At 31.7% G+C, this 18112-nt stretch overlaps 2 protein-coding genes across 2 annotated transcripts in view; one reads left to right on the top strand and one right to left on the bottom strand.

Annotated features, from left to right (window-relative positions):
- nAChRalpha1 (nicotinic acetylcholine receptor alpha1) overlaps positions 1 to 8041 on the top strand; it is a 162554-nt gene extending 154513 nt beyond the window's left edge. Inside the window, exons 4-8 of the mRNA XM_013314525.1 lie at positions 453 to 562; positions 5014 to 5194; positions 5894 to 6481; positions 7141 to 7416; positions 7492 to 8041. Of these exons, the coding sequence (XP_013169979.1) occupies positions 453 to 562; positions 5014 to 5194; positions 5894 to 6481; positions 7141 to 7416; positions 7492 to 7704 (1368 nt within the window). The 3' untranslated portion in view covers positions 7705 to 8041. The remainder of the gene's footprint in view (positions 1 to 452; positions 563 to 5013; positions 5195 to 5893; positions 6482 to 7140; positions 7417 to 7491) is intronic.
- Positions 8042 to 13975: 5934 nt separating this feature from the next.
- On the bottom strand, positions 13976 to 17151 carry LOC106119258 (uncharacterized). The gene is made up of 4 exons (XM_013314174.1): positions 17008 to 17151; positions 16126 to 16337; positions 15115 to 15225; positions 13976 to 14186 (listed from the first exon to the last, which is right to left on the bottom strand). Exons 1-4 carry the CDS (start codon positions 17149 to 17151, stop codon positions 13976 to 13978), a joined length of 678 nt encoding a protein of 225 aa, XP_013169628.1.
- Positions 17152 to 18112: the final 961 nt, after the last annotated feature.

The raw sequence follows: 18112 nt of genomic DNA on the forward strand, positions 1-18112 counted from the left end.
ATTGCACACTAGCTGTCGCCTGCGATTCCGTCCGCGCGGTATTAAGAAAAATAATAATTCGTAGCCTGTGTGTTCTTCCAGACTATGATCTCCATCCATGCCAAATTGCATCCAGATCTGTTCAGCTGTTCTAGAGATACCTTGAAACCAACATCCATCCATCCATCTAAATATTCGCATTTATAATATTAGTAAGACTTAAGACTTAATTTTCGGTGCCAACTATTAGGAGATTACGATTACCTTAGTCATCGTGAGGAAAGGATATGAAATATAACAATATGTTTTCATACAAGTGTTTAGGCAGTCGAAATTCACAGATATGTGTATAAAATTTATCTAGCTTAGTTATATGCGATGTTGGCGTCTTGTGTCGGGTACTAGGTTCCACTTTGAGTACGCTGCGCCAACGCAGTAAATTATGCGAGGTTAAATATATTTATTGTTGACAGGAATGGAATGACTACAAGCTGAAGTGGAATCCGGATGACTACGGGGGAGTGGACACGCTGCACGTACCTTCTGAACACATTTGGCTGCCAGATATCGTACTCTATAACAAGTAAGTATCTTCTCTAATAAAAAAGTCATTTAAAGACTTTGAATGTTAACACGTTAAATACTATAGCATAAATTAAAAAAAACACTAAAAACTTTTTGCTGGAAATAGATGCGTAATGTGGAATCTTTAATATATATATAGGGTTCAATCAGAAGCTGGGTTTTGAAGATATTATAAAAAGTCTTCATGAGGTCACCGGTGCCCTAGGCAGCGCTTAAATGCAGGCAGGCGATCACTGGTGACCGGAGAGCCGTTTAACCTTTTAAGCTGTTGGATGAAAGCAATTAGTTGTTAAAGTTAGCTATGCACGAACACACGCGATTGCGAATACATAAAGCAATCCGTGTAAAGTAGACCTTGAAAGACACTAAATTATAACGTTGCTCAAAAGTTTAAGAGTTCATATGTAGAATTTTTAGAGATTAAATTTTATTAATTACATTTGCAAACTCTTTCACAAATTTATTATAAAAGAATTAAATTAGAATAAGAACTATCAAGATAAATTAAATAAATTTAACATAAAATGTTCAGTGAACAATAAAGTAAAATGAATCACTATAATGGAGAGATAAAAAATAAATTTATCATATTAAAGCATAGCTTAGTTTGACGTCGGGTGATCGATGTTTTGCGGATAACTGCATTGGCGTCCATATTTTTTACTTTAAGCCTTCATGGATAAACGAGCTCGATACCTGGTTCAATTGTTACTAAATAAAGCCTTTTTTATGATAGCATTCAGGATATAGAAATGGTTCTTAACAATTGCATGATTTTCAACATACTGTCTTATTAAAACAAGATAGGCTGGTGTTCCTCAACGATGAGTCGCGGAACAATCCTCGGCGGTATTGCAAACCAGTATGACTAAGGGACATTCAAATAGTGATCGTATCTGTACCTAAAAAGCCGGGAACGCATCTGCGGTTCATGATAACCACGGTGTTCCCGAGGCTCAAAGCAATTGACCTTCAAAATGTGATTGTTTAACATTACGAAATTGTTATTTTTGAATAAAATACAAAAGAAAGTATACTATAGAAGTATTTGATAAATCCAAGTAAACAAATATCAAGTCCCATATAACGTAATGTTCATTAACCTTAAAACAAATGTTTACTCAGAAACAATTTAAAAGTTTTCAAAGAAAGTGTCTCCATCTGTCCGTAGTTTTTTTAAACTAGCTCCATTTCTTTCAATAAGTGCTAAGTTTCCTCACAAAGTCCTATAAACTCTGATTCTATTTAGTGGCCGTCTTATCTCCTTATATCCTAGAGAGTCGCCCCATTATTCCACATTACGCGCGACCCGGCGAGTTTATCTAACTAAAATCTTACCAAGAACAGAAATGTTTGACCTCATTTTTATTCGTGACTTTGTTTTAAATATTATCGTTCATTGTGACTTCTTAAAAATAATTTAAATAAATGTTTTTAAAACTCAAATGTTACGTTATATTTAAGACAAATTATTTTTCTGTTTAATTTGCTTTCAAAATAGATTTTTAAAAATTAAATAATTTTGGGAATGGTTTAGTATTTTTTGAATTTATTAGGAACAAGTAAACAATTTTGGCCAAACTCCAACGAATATTAATATCTTGTTATTTAAATTCTTATAATTTTTGTTCACTTTCCTACATATGTTGCAACTTTGTTCTTCTTACTCGTCTATTTCAAGCATCAAATATTTGCAAAGTCACCCATTATCAACAGCAGTTCATCGCAGTTTTATGCATATGTAAAATCTTTCAAGCAATTTTGTACCTTAAAAAGTAAGTTTTAAGGTCGTAACTTGAGCGGATAGAATGACATCAAGTGACACAGTATGCGCTCAAAGTTGCCCATTCGGAAGGCGAGATAAGTGCAAGCTTCTAAATAGTACCAAGATAGTAAAAATGGAATAATGTAACATTTTAACAGATTATAACAACAAAGGTTAAAGTAATTTAACCAGTCTATCTAGAATTAATATTATTAGAAAACAAAACAAACAACTTCGACCAACATCTCAAGAAGCTCTCGCTAAATAGTTGGATTACGGGCGCGATAGAAAAGGCAGTTATCCTAGAAACCGCGCGCAACAAGGTTCCTATCTCTGCAGCCCTGACCACTGGTTGTTTGAGTCATGGGACTCCGCAACCGGTGGTGCTCTATTTTTAATATAATATATTTTGCATAATTGTTTACTATATATATAAAGAAATAAATACGTTAGTTTGAAAACAATATTATTTTGCTTAAGGATTCGATAACCAAATCCAAGATATCTTTAACGTTTGATAAATATCCATAAAAACGTAAATTACCTTAATGTAGTGCAAGAATTACCTTGTAAAGTATTTTGTACCCCATTTCGCTAATGAAATTGACCTAATAAAGTCTATTTAAAAGTACAATTTGGTTTAATATTCTAAAACAGTTCAATAGAAATGTTGTATCACCATAGAAATATCAATAAGCTATACATTCAGGTGTGAATAAGAACAAAATAAATTTTCCATATTTCCATTCGTTGGATATTTTATAACATTCACTTCTTACGACGAGTGAAGGAGATTCCCTCGAGAGTGGTACATGATTGCTTAGTATTTTAAAGGTTTCCTGTTCTGTTACCACAAGTCATATCCGTGTCTTCACTTTTGTAACGTTATATTTCTTCTCTTATTACTTTGCAATGCGCAAGTAATGTTCGTATATTATTTTCAAACTGGTTTCAATTGAGAAAAGTGATAAAGTAACTTTTCTATAACCACCTAGTGTTAGGAAGAAGATCTACAACACTAGCCTTACTAAAATGTCGACGTTTATGTCCCCACACTATTCATTCTGATACTGGACTTTGTAACGAAAGCACGTCATTAACGACAAAGGATTGTAACTAAAAATGTCTCAAACTATATTCATCCTCTAATTTGATGAATGCTGGATGTAATATATTCAACATTTAGACTTTGGAAAGCATTCATATATATATATATATTTTCAATACAACAGGGCCACAATATCATGCGAAGCTGATGGTCTTTTTGTCGTGGTTAAATTTGTTGGCGATAAAATCTTTAACGGTGATAATAAAGATAAAAATTAATGTAGTTAAAAGTAGAAAAGTAAGCCGTTACTTAATGTGTCAGTGATATTTTTAAATTTAAGCGGATAAAGGTTGTCGTAATACACCTGTGACTTCCCTAAAAGCTTTCGCCGCAAATATTCTGCACAAAGTTTATTTTTAATGGCGCCATGTAAACGTAATGGAATATAACAACCTATATATTTTACGGGACAATTTTCATGAATGTGAGAAAGTTGATAACAAAGCTTTTAGTGGCCTCGTCTTCGGGGATGCTGAAATATTTTCTGTTTTATGATTGACAGTTACTTATGTGTATTTTGTGTTGGTATTCTATTCACATACATAAATTATTATAAGCATAAATATACAGACTTTTTGATTGTATTTTAAAAAGAAACACTTTATTTTGAACTGTATATTTACAGTGTAAGAGATATTAAACAAATACTTTTAACTGTTAGGAAGAAAATCCAAAAATGTCCACGTTTATGTCCCCTCATTATTCATTCTGACACTTGATTTTGTAACGAAAGCACGTCATTCGCGACAAATGATTCTATGTAAGCAATAATGCCTAAAATAACATACTTAAAACCATCAACAGAGGTTGCGCAAACAAATGACAAACGTCACGTGACCACGGCGACGTTATGGACACCACAAAATATTAGAAGCATTTTGATTTAAATAGCAAACATCAATGTTAATACTCCCAAACTTAGATGAGTGAACTATTACCCTGTCAAACATCGATATGATATTTGCTATATAAACTTAACCGTTAAGAGATTACCAGAAACACAAACTCTAATTCCAATGAATCACTATAATCCACGCTGTCAAACTAAGCAAGCGATCTGCGTTGCTACATTCAGCCGAGCGCTTAACCACTCAGTGTGTCGACATCAATACGTTAGGATTGAATTAAACAAGCGTATTAAATCTTATTACTGTAACATCACTATTGTTGCAAGTATAATTTAATAAATAAATTACCCAAGATTTGTTCTCTTTAAAATCTATAACGATGCATTTTACCCACGCGATAGTCTTTTGTTTAAATAATAAAAATGATTAACTCGCAACTTTCTTTTCAGTTACATTTTGTTTGAAGATATCTCCAGAACGACTAAACGAATCTCGATGAAATTTGGCATACATAATATAGAACATAATTCTAGAAGACATAGCCTACTAATTATGATCTTATTTCGAGCGACAGGAGTCGCCGGTCACAGCTAGTTTATGTCATAAAATTACTCTTAATTTTCTTTACTGCTATTACACTATTTAATATGTTACAATGGTATTAAAAAAAGAAAATTATGATAAGTACAGATATCTAATACTTTTATTAATAGTTAGCATTGTTTCAGCGCCGATGGCAACTATGAAGTTACGATAATGACGAAGGCGATACTCCACCACGATGGCAAAGTTGTCTGGAAGCCGCCCGCCATCTACAAGTCCTTTTGTGAAATTGACGTCGAATACTTTCCGTTTGACGAGCAGACGTGCTTCATGAAGTTCGGTTCCTGGAGTTACGATGGTTATACGGTCAGTAAAAGTAACAGCAAAGTGATAAGAAGTTCAATGAATTTCACGTCTAAACTTTTTTGCACATGTGTAATTTGATATTTATCCAATTTTTTACCAACAAAATTTTATTACTATAATAAGTAATTACATGACATAAATATTTTGAAAGTTAAAAAAATAACTAGGTTATAAAAATACGTTTCAATGGAATAAAGATATATTTTATTCATAGATTTGTAAATTGGTAATAACGTTCACCTGTAGACGCTACTTAAAGAATTGACAGTTTCACAATAAACGTAAAAAGAAACAAGATAGTTCGCAACGAGTAATGGGATGTGATAAAAACTTTGGAATTGAATTTACAGCCGAGGGCCTTAAAAAAGACGAACCCATCAATCCAACTAAGGAAGCCAATAAATCAGTGCGGTTCTAGCTTCCACATAGAAATAACGTTCACATTTGCGCCTAATATAGTTTGCTTTAGAGTTGAATAGGGTTTGTTTCTTTGTTATGTACAACACTACTTTAGATATTTGTTCGAGATGGTAATAAATGACGTGAAAGTTAGCGTAAATATTAAGATGCCTTGATTAGGATATCCTTCAATCTGGTATTTAACTCCTCACATTAACTTAGTTGACTTTAATGGGAACTATTACTGGATTATCTTCTAATATGTTCTATGATACCTCTTAATACTTGATCTAATTTTAGGTGGATCTAAGACATTTAAAACAGACGCCGGACTCTGACCAAATACCAATGGGCATTGATCTATCAGAATACTACATCTCAGTGGAATGGGACATCATGCGAGTGCCGGCGACACGGAACGAAAAGTTCTATTCTTGCTGCGAAGAACCTTACCCTGACATTATTTTCAACCTCACTCTAAGGAGGAAAACCCTCTTCTATACTGTCAATCTAATAATTCCTTGTGTAGGAATATCATTTCTATCGGTCCTTGTCTTTTACCTGCCATCAGATTCGGGAGAAAAGATTTCACTTTGTATATCCATATTGCTTTCTCTGACAGTGTTCTTCTTGTTGTTAGCAGAAATTATTCCGCCAACATCTCTCACTGTTCCATTATTAGGGAAGTATTTATTGTTTACAATGATGCTGGTTACTCTGTCAGTAGTTGTTACGATTGTGGTACTAAATGTTAACTTCAGATCTCCTGTAACACATCACATGGCACCTTGGGTACGGAAAGTTTTTATTGAATTTTTACCACGAATACTCTGTATCCAAAGACCCGAAAAACCCGATGATGATGATGATAATGATAAACCAACAGAGGTAAGAGACAACCATCGTATTGTACTTAATGTTAATATTTGAAATAGTGATGTAATTTGACTTTTATAATTTGAGCATTTTTAATCTTAAGTGGAAAATGTTGATAAAAAATCATGCACTCATTCATAGCACTCAAAAATTCAGTATCATTTTGAATTAAATACAAAAATCAAATGTAAATCAAAGTCACGCGGAACGGCCACAAGAATAACGTTTTTAATTGCCATCCGTTCTAAACATGGAAAAGCTTCTTTCAACAATATTCTAAACCCATTGTACTATGTGTATCGTGAAAATATCGCTTCCAGCCCAATTTCATTCCATTTCGATTTTCCTTTATTACTCAACGCCGGCGGGGCTTAACGAGCGAGCGCGGACCGCGTTATTTATGTTCCCCTCGTGGCTGCGGACGGATCGGGCGATATACGAGCTGGCTCACGGACAGAAACCGAAACTTCCACTCCAACCTAATTGTGTACCGGCTAAGCCACGGCTGCACACTTCCAAACGCCTCACCCGATCCTTAATCCCCAATTCTTCAACTTTATCTCGCAATATCCAATAACATTTCTTTTTAAAATAGAGTTTTACTAACAAACCTCTTTGAGTGAGCTGGTTTGGCTGATATGAGATAAAACCTAATTGTTATCTTTTTTAAGGTTTTGACTGACGTATTTGGCGGTGACGAATTGGACGGGAAATTCAAAGAGTGGGGATGTGAGGAGTATGACTTACCCGGCATGCCGCCCTCCCCACCACCGCCTCCTGGTGGTGATGATGAGCTATTTTCACCGTCACCAGGCTCGCCCTGCCGACTAGACTTAGACGACAGTAGTCCTTCCTTAGAGAAACCTTATGTAAGAGAAATGGAAAAAACAATAGAAGGTTCCAGGTTTATAGCTCAACATGTTAAAAATAAGGATAAATTTGAAAGTGTAAGTAATTACAAATATTTAGTTGAATAATCAATAAAAATTTTCGCTTTACAATGTTATCTTGTTATTTCGCAGGTGGAAGATGACTGGAAGTACGTCGCAATGGTTTTAGATAGAATTTTTCTATTCGCCTTCACGATAGCATGCGTTCTGGGTACCGCACTAATTATATTCAGAGCTCCGACATTTTACGACAACTCCAAACCTATCGACATTCTCTATTCGAAGATTGCGAAGAAGAAATTGGAGTTGCTAAAGATGGGCTCTGAAGGTGACCCGGGTCTCTGAAATTCGTCTTACGTCTTCGGCCACTCGCCGCCGAAGACGTTCTGGGAGCTTATAGTGATGTGGTGGCATGGATGATCAATGTAAGCTTCCCAGCGGGGAACTGTGTGGCGAGAACGTTTTGTGCTCAGTGTGGTGCCAAGCGCCCGGTGCGCTGCGGGACGTCCTAACGCCGCGAGTGTGTCCGTAACCGTCTTTTTTATATAAAAAAACTTCAATTTTTCGAGACTGTGTCCGTCGATACTCGAAATGTGAACGCAGAAACCTCAAACTGTTGCCGTTTTGTGTTGATATTTCAGCTGTTTTTATATTGGTATCTCATTTTTGCGCGGTTTTGATCGTGTGTATATTTTATGCGACTTCCCATTGATATTGTATATTTATTGAATTTATTTACCTGGTATATTTTAATAAGAGCGCACAAACATTGTACAGATTTAATATTAAGTTGTTTTGTTTCCGATTTATGTATAATGATGTTGATTTATCTACAGCATAATAAAAGTTTTAATTATAATAAATTACAATAAGGTTTAACTTCGAATAAAATCGAGCTCAATTTCGTAATTTTAGGTAATCAAATACAAATTAAATAGTTTCATTCAAACGTCCTCGATGAGAGCGGGACATTGTAGATGTTACGTGGGTAAGAGACTTTGAACGATACATTTAGTATTTTATAAACAACGTACTCGCGTAAAAATCATAAGGACAATATCGATTAATTGAAATAATTTCCCTGTAGTTGTATTGAAAGTAATAAGGAGTTTAGAAGTAAATAGGTTTAATTGTTTAGTCGTTTATAATGCGAAGAATAACACTTATCATAATGCCAAAATAGCCGACAGAGATCGGGTGGTGTGATATTGTTTAAATAGAAGTATTCGTGAACAACAATTGACTGCCAATTGTATAACATTTTTTATAATATTCGATATTCTTAGATAGTTTGGATATTTTAATTATTTTTTTTTTTGATGGAGTGCCAAATATTGCCCGTTACTTATCCACGTCAACTCCGGCCTTCTGGCTTGGCTAACTGACTTTTGTTTCTAAGTGCTAACAATTCTGATACTTTTGAATTTTGCTTGATTATACAAACTGAAATATACATTACAAAAGCTTGTCCTAATAAGCAACGACTGATATCCCATACTATCGCGCTTAACGCAATTCATTAAGTCAGATGCGACTTCCGTAAAATTTATATTACCAGTAACTTCACTATAATCCTAGAGTACAGGGTAAATGTAGAACGCAAATATCTCCTCGTTTATACTTTCACGTACTTCACCAATAGAAATGTCTTAAATCACTTCGGCACTTTACAACAACATGAAGTAGATAATAAATTGTTAAAGGTTGATGAATTTAGCTATTAACGAATTGGATATATTTATTTTAAATTTAGATTAGAATCATTGTAATATAAATGATTTCGCCCGTCATCGTGTGTAGTGGAAGATTCATCGCGTAGTGCACGCATCTTGTAATTATTTCAAAACAATTTTACATAAAGCATCTTATCTAACATCGATTTAAACCTAATTTATAGGGGAATTGTAGCGTTTTGTGGTAATAATGGAATATTTCGAGCCGCGTTAATAATATGTCAAAGTAATTCACGATAATGTCTATTAGATGATAACCTAGGTAAATTGAAAGGTCAGTCATATTGAAATGAAATCCACAGCGAGCAGATAGGAAAACAGGGATGGTTATAATAAAAAATATGAATCAAACTGTTTTGTCTGAATTCACTTGGTATTTATAAGTGTTACTGGATGTGTATATATGTATATCAACGGGGTTGAATACTGGCTAGTATAGATTAGGAATCAAAACATAAAACCATTGATTAAAAATTAAAAAAAAAACAATCACTTAAGTGGTAACGCTCGCTAAAGGTTGAAAGATGTAAATTGTTTGTAGTATCGTAAATGTTAACAGAATTCAATACTAGCTGGAAGTGCAACACGATCAGCGAATGAACACCAACTTGGAGAGATATATGCCACATGAACAGTGATAAATGAGGCGCACGATTAAACGATAGCTCAACCTAGTCTGGTCAATAATCACAAGTTCATCGTCGATGCGTCTCTAACAAATACGTTCACGGTCCCGCCGTTTAAAGGCCCCATGCCTCTATGTTATAGCCTTCGAAGGATTTATTGGATGGAATTGTTCAAGTTTCTTATAAGAAATAAAGTTTTAAATGATGAAAGTAGGAATGTGCTTTTGCACGCACCGAAATACACCAATATAGAAATATAATATTTATGAAATAAAGTAAATTATAAGTACACAAGCTTCCCTCACTATTCCGTGGTTATTCATAATTTTTATTGTAGATATTTGCTAGATGTAATCGTTCTATTGTTATTTTTGTATGCAAATAAAAATAAATTAGATTTTCTAATGCCACGTTAGGTTAACTCGTTTGGAGGAATGTTGGATAAGTTTGGTTATGAAAGGTTACAAAAATGTTTGCCGTGGATTTCAAATAATACCATTTAGTGGGAAAATCAAGTCAGTTTTCTACAATAGTTTGAAGTTTATCATCTAAGTGAAAGTATTCGATTGAAGGTCCGTTTTTTAAACATGTCTGAATATAATTAGAATATGTAAGATTTGTTACAACTGGATGAGCTAAGCCAATACAACGATTATTGACATAATGTATGGATGCATAATTTATTTTCCATATTTTCTTAATTACTTCTCTTCTTTTTATACTTTTTGATCGATTCTCTCTCATTTAATTCCATTTACATTGCTCAAAATCTTAGCATAATTTCTGTGATTTGAAATCTTGGTTGTTATAAATTGTTGTCTTAAAGACGATACGTTTATTATTTCATTGGGATTCTAGCTATGTTATCTACTCTATATTACGTTGTTCAATAGTAATATGTCGGACACCATGTCTGTATGTTTGTTTCGGGTGATAAACGGGTAAGGGAAAGTAGTAGTGTTGTCGTGTATGTTGTAGATAGATAAATAAATTTAACAATAATTCAAGAAGCTAGTTTCATTAAGAATAAGTTATTTAAGATAGTTAGGTACAAATTAAGAATAATAATAAGTTAAAATTAGCTTCTCAGTGTTTTTAGAGTTAGTCGACGAATGAGTCAGTTCGAAAGCACGATGTTTGATAAATTTGTTACAGCATCTTTGCCTTTGGTTTTTCCTATTAATTTTATCTAGTTTTACGTTGCCACTTTCTTCTTTCTCTATATTTCTTTTTGTTTTTAAATTTTATTTATTTATTCTTGTAATCCCGATGATTAAAATTTTGTCTTTAAGTTTTTCTATCAAATCTCTGTCATTTATTTCTGTATTAGCATTAACTGATTCTTCTTTAAATCTTAGTTCAATTGTTTCGATCCTGATGTTCTTAGCTTGTTTATCTAGATCGTGTGCTGGAACTGCAAACTCATAGTCAGCTATCACATGGCTGTCAGTAATTTTAAGAAATCAACTTAACCGAAATGTTGACGTGTAAATATAGCCGATCAACATAGAATTTTAAATAATATTAAATTGACAAGTTATTTTTCTACGTTCCTTTCACAATACATTTAGTGCTAAAGTAGAATTGTAGTGTATTCTTAGTAAACATTAAGTTTTTCTTTGTCCATTAAAAAAAAAATTAAAAAGCAATAAATTATTTTAATTATTTTCAACTGTTTCAAATATATCTTTTGTTTTTTTTTTTAAATAATTATCGTAATTATAAGATTTATTTTGTAATGGAATCGACAGATAATCCGTAACGCTTTATAATTAGGTTCATCGAAATATAGAATTTCGTATAGTATTCTTCAATAGCACTTTTTCAATCTTGTTTGTTGCACGGTGTCGATTGTTTGTCATCTTCTTGTTTCTTACATTTCTATTATAATATTTCATGATAATAATTAAATAAATCTTTAAAGTTACGGATACTTATGTAAGTTAGGCGTATTTGAATATTTAATCAAACGTCTTCCAAAAGTGACGTAAGATTCTTTTCAATATACTTTAATTTCAATGTTTTTTCCTTTTCATGATTGTTAATTTCTCTCATCATTATTAAAATAAATATTCCATTTTTTATTATTTTAATCATTGCATTATTTAATTTATCTTTATAAAAAACTACTCAGTCTATTGATAAATTAGGGATAATATTTGTAATCATAAGTAGATACACACGAAATTTGCGTTGAGCTTCCAACACGATTAGATGTAAATACAAAATTAATTAATACCATTTAACCCTACTTATTTCTGTTTCAATCTTTTAATTAAATTTTAATGATTTTAATCATTTTAATGACAATTTTAAAAATACAAATAAACCTTATTTTAGTTCATACAAGTGGAATCAACCAGACTGATGTAATTTAGTATATTTATAATTGATATGTTTCATTTACTTTTTTAATGATTTTTTTTATGTGATATCCTAAATTCATTCCCTAGTATGTTTCAGTATTATGAATGATTTTTTTCTAGACTTTCTGCGTGCCTTATTTTATTAGTGTTACATCTAAGTTTTTAAGTATGCTCCTATTTGATGAGAATAGTAATTTATACTAGATTTTCTATCAAATTGGAGTATTTAAATGGCGAGTGTCCTTTATTTGTGTCTGGTTAAGCAATCGTACTGGCAAATTGACAAAATATCGTGTAGTTAATTGTAATTTTTATTATTTTACTGTTGCCTAATGGCACATACTGTGTAGGTTAAGTATGAATGTATGTTTCAAAATTTCTTGTTGTATAATTATTAGCATGTAATGTCCTCTACTAGATATAGAATTTTGGTTAGTTATGATTCTTTATTTAACTTTTTAGTCACGAGTAACGACGTTTGTTTATTAAATAATTGAAGACAATAAATAGGCTTAACAATTATTATAGTTTCAAAAATATTCTTTAATAATGTTTACATAAAATTTATCCTAAAATCCTAAACAATGATCAGAAGCGATCAATCAATGATTCAAATTTCAACGTATTTGGTATACACAATGAATGTCATCAAATGTTCAAACGTGGAATTGTGTTGTTCGAAATTCAACTCTGTAAATTCCGACATTATCGAAAGCTGTATGTGTTGTTATTCCGTATGAAGTTACAGCTGACAGTCGCAATATTGACAGTTCAAACTATGCTGTTTTCATGTTATTCAATTTCAACATATTACAATTATTACACAGGATGTTCAAACTTTCAACTATTATGGTGTTTTTAATAATTGTATTATTAATGTAATTCTGTTACAAAATCACCAAACGAGTAAGCGATTTTATATAAAATGATTATTATTATGTACTATTATTATATTTTTTAACTTCAACGTTATTTTTATGAACAGATTGTTCCCTATTTTTTTTTTAATTCAGCCAACTTTATTGTCTTCGATTCTTTAAAAATAAAACGATCAGTGAAAATGACAAAACGCGAACGAACACCACATTAATTATACAAAGTAATAAGTAATAATATTAGTAATACGGAAGTGAAAATCCTAAAATTATTTTAATATACGTATAAGGTTATTATAAACACAATAATAATCTATAATAAATAATTCAATAGTTAAAAAAAAACTTAGTAATAGATATAGAATAAATATTTGTTCATTCCAAAATCATTTGTATGTTGGTTAATAATATGCCACTGAATATTATTAAGTTCAATGCACGAAGCTAATATGTATCTAATAATTTAATAATAAGTCACAATAGCTCAATGGTTTACGGAATTCTATGAACATATAAAATAAATAATTTAAGACCTTATATATATGGTTATAGAATTAAAATTAAATTAAGTACACGTAATATATATAAAGATAGAATAAGTTTTTAATATAAGTTCCATTTTGTAATGTTATAATTAATTTAAAAATCGAAGCACTAACACGTATTATTATGAATACACAATTCTTATTGCTAATATTGAAATGTATTATAACATAAACTATAAATATTAAATGTTATGCGTTAATAATAAAATGTTTGTTTCATTTCAATTACCATATATCCATTAAAAAAATAAATGAAACAATACTAAGTCATCATTGAATTTCCAATTATCTATGATTATTTTTAATGATTAAAATGTAAACAATCCATTAAATTTTTTACATTAAAATTATGTTAATTTTAATAAAAAATACATAATTAAAAAATGTAAATATATTTAATGAACACAATTACAATAGAACTATTTACTAAAAACAATTTTCTTATAAATCCAATTTGAGTCGCAAAATAAATCAACCAAAATTACTACTGAATAAGGCCCACGGATTTCTCGCAGTGTCGATTTGCGGCGCGGGGGCGTTGTAGTAGCCTTGTGCCCAGTCCACTAGCGACAACGGACATTTGTAGATATCACAGCTTTCCAACAAAACACCAAGACGATGCGCCGAGTCATATATTGTATGTTGTAGCGGCTCCGTTTTGAGGACTTTTGTCAAAGGCATTCTGAAATTTTTGAATAGATTATAACCATTATGTATATAAAGATAAAATTCCTAATGATCTAATGACATAACTGCATATTATATTTTTAAAATATTTCTATTAAGAAAATAAGAAGGCCGTGATATAAACTGAGCAGGCATACCATTATACTTCTAAATTTTATGAGGTCCTAGTACTTTTTAGCCGACTTCAAAAATAACGTTTATCAATTCTTATGTTCATTTTTTTATAGTTATGTTTGTAGGTGTCGTTGTTAAACAAAAACACAATTAAAAGTAGTCGGCTAATAAACGGCCAATATTTTCTTACGAATTCCTATTTGCAATATCAACAAAATCTAACACCAATCCTGTCAACTAAGGCACTATAAAATACAGTTATTTGATATCACAAGGGTATACCCACAGCATACGTAATTTGTATGAAAGCATACAGATTCTCCAGGGATACTATGAGTGGCTTTGATATAGGATACTTGTCAACACAATTATTTGCATAGTTTTATGAACTTTATATATAACATTTCAAGGCATTAGTTAATTAAACCTTCAACCCTTGTCTTCGATATCTTATATATAAAATTCTCGTGTCACAATTTTCGTTCCCGTACTCCTACGAAACGGCTTGACCGATTCTCAAGAAATTTTTTGAGCATGTTGAGTAGGTCTGAGAATCGGCCAACATCTATTTTTAATCCCGCGTGGACAGACTCTCGGGCTACAGCTAGTAATATTATACAATACAATTTATTGGTACTGTTTAAATTACAGGTCATAAGATAGAATTAATAAAAAAATGACTTATTTTTTTTTCATATGAATATATAGCATTCTCGATAAGTAATGATTTTAATGTATTTTTAATGATGCTGGCTGGTTTTAATGTAACGGATATCTTCTTTCTATTTAATTTAAAGGTGATTACTTACGTGAATAGTGTTCGGAATATTTCTTGTACCATATTTTCGTTATGAGGCACGATACGTTGTGTTGTCTCACAGAGAGTCTTCAAAATACATTGTCGGCCGTTGTACCCCATACTGTAAAAAGTTTTATACAAATTAAGATCGTAAAATAGAAAATATTGACTCTAATATAAATATTAAAATATTAAAATTTAATTTGTTTCATGAAAAATTAAAATGAAATAAGTAGATTCCAGTATTCTCTGTTACCTATATTTCAAACGAAAAAAATTATATTCTATAACTAGTCTAAAGCTTCTAAAATCTATAATTATATAGGATGATAAATATAAATAAAAAGTATCTAATATTGGATAGACTCACTCATTAATATCAACAAGAATGTAATGTAAAAATCACATCACCCGCATTGTTTACGTCGATAGCCCCAAGCCTTAACCACAAAATGAAATATAAATAAACGGATTTTTCATAACGAAAACAAAACTAAGACCATTAAACAAAAGGAGAATTTTCGACGAGAAGATTGAAGAAATGCCCAAAGGCATCATATTTTATAGAACGGTTTTTTTTGTATAAACAAAGTAAATCCTTAAGGTAAATGGAGACAATTTAGCGCCAAAAAAGTTTAATAACCTTCAACGAGTGGATGAAAGTAAAGCGATAAACGAAATAAACAGTTTCATCAAAAACCTCATCAGGAAATTGTTTTTTTATAAATTATTCATCGCTACTGTGTTTTATAATGTCCAACGGGTACCAGGAAAACATAAAAATGTAATCGTTTTTTCTTATAAAACGTAACTCGATCACTGAGTACCTGTTAAGTCTGACTGACACGTGTAGTAGTAATGTTAAATAGCCTAAAGCCTTCCTCTCTAAATAGATTATCCAACAAGAAATAATTTTCAAATCGGACCAGTAGTTCCTGAGATCAGCGCTCTTAAACAAACTTTTCCACTTTATAATATTAGTATAAAATCATGGAGTTCATATTGTCCTGTCAAAACTTACTTGTCAAGTATCAATTCAATCTTCTCATACAATTGTCGTCTACTTCTGCGTTGTGCGACTGGTTTTCTGTATTTCTTACGAAAGAATTGCGCCGTCTCAGTTGTATTGGGTAGTTCGTAAGCTATACCCCAGTTAAGACCAAACGTAAAGGTTCCTGGAGATGTAGATGGCGCTGGTTGTCCTATCAAACCCACTGTCATGCAAGCAGCACACTGAAAAAATAATAGTACCCATATAATAATGTTAGTGGGTTGTATCGATAATCAAGTGAAACACTTTTAGAATTTAAATATAAATTTTTATTACGTCGCAAAGTTTTCTCTCTACCTCCGTTGCCGTTTACGTTTACTTTTGTCTTCTACTCTCTTCTTTTGTCTCGCTCATACACCCTCTCGCTTACACTTCCGTTCCGTTCCATTTCACACAAATAATATAATCGTCTTACTTTCCAATACCACATTAAAATAATAAAGTAATAATAATCCTGACATCGCTATTAATCTAATAAGAAGAATCAAATACAACAATCAATATAAATGATAAATAAATAGAAGCTACAGAAATTTGTAATAACAGACATAAATATATATACGCAAAGTATTATAACCTTCTTTGACTAGGTTATGTATTATAGAATTCGTTATCTGGTTTGCAATCTGTGCTTAAGCGTAACTAATAATAAAATAACAGTTAAATGTAACCCACGAAACACAGAAATTATTAGTATATTTGCTTTAATATTATATATTGAATTTCTATGTATTACATAAAATGAATAAGGGAATGCATAACAAAAGTCAGCGGTTTGCTTTGATAATAGCAAAAGTTTATAGATAATCATATTTGGGTCGAATAACAGAAAAACTTTAGAAGGAAACTCACCGAAAAACTCGAGCCTTCAGGAAAAGAGACGTATCGTTTCCGACGTGACAGTTTCTTGTAGCCATTTTCTCCATCATACGAAAAACATGTTTTTACAAAACAACATACCAACAAAAGTACAACTGATCGTTTCAAATACAACATTATTAGTCACTTCTAGTCACAATATTTCCTTGACGATAGTATTTAAGACGGTAAAAAATAAAATTAAAATTTTGAAAACAAAAAAAGTCAAATTTTGACTACAGTAGTATAGAACTAAAGTAGCCCTTCTCTTTTATCAACACGACAGATCGCAATACAATTGAAAAATGATGTCGGAACATAGAATGCAGAATGGAACCATGTCACATCTAACGGTTATCACTAGGGTTGTCAACTCTTCTTTTAGTCAAACTTTAGCCGGATTATTCTGGTTTATATCTCCACATTCAGATTACGAGGTTTTTTATTACCAGTAATAAAAAAAATGAAAAAAAAACAAAGTCTAAGCTTGTACTACAATATGGTTTTATGACTTGTAAATAACAATCGATTCAATTTGAACCATAATCTGATGTCTTAAGCAGTCGCTTTTCCCGCCAGTGTTCAGGTCTACATTTCTTATATCGACAGCCCTAACTCTCACTCACTCTTGAATTTACTAACACGCGCTAAAGATGTAAATTTAAGTAACATTACATTTGAAACAAATTTCACTTTATTAAGGTCGAAAATCGAGGCCATAGTCTAAGTAGATCCTATTTTATTTTCATAATAAATTTCATTAAGGCAATTTTAATAGATACCTTTTTAGGGCAGGTTATAAACTTTGAAATTCATGCATTTAGAATGAGAACCTCGATAAAATGGATATTGGACATTGTTTTGAAATATGACAAATAATAAATTTTTATTATAATGCGGCGAAGACTATTTTCATCATCAGCTCACTATACGTCCCCACCGAGGGGCTCGGAGCCTACCCTAAGTTAAGGGTGATTAGGCCATAGTCAACCACGCTGGCCAAGTGCGGGTTGGTTGACTTCACACATATCATTGAATTTCTTCACAGACATATGCAGGTTGCATCACGATGTTTTCCTTCACCGTAAGAACGTCGGAT

Source organism: Papilio xuthus, unplaced genomic scaffold, assembly GCF_000836235.2.
Source record: "Papilio xuthus unplaced genomic scaffold, Pxut_1.1 DF827461.1, whole genome shotgun sequence".
NCBI classification, from domain to species: Eukaryota; Metazoa; Arthropoda; class Insecta; order Lepidoptera; family Papilionidae; genus Papilio; species Papilio xuthus.

Bases quoted from the DNA above. Each gene is read 5' to 3' on its own strand.
- LOC106119258 (XM_013314174.1), bottom strand. From the start codon at position 17,151: ATGTTGTATTTGAAACGATCAGTTGTACTTTTGTTGGTATGTTGTTTT. The intron at 16,338-17,007 runs GTGAGTTTCCTT...TTATTTTTTCAG, and splicing joins CTGAAGGCTCGAGTTTTTCG to TGTGCTGCTTGCATGACAGT. The intron at 15,226-16,125 runs GTAAGTTTTGAC...AACTTTTTACAG, and splicing joins ATTGAATTGATACTTGACAA to TATGGGGTACAACGGCCGAC.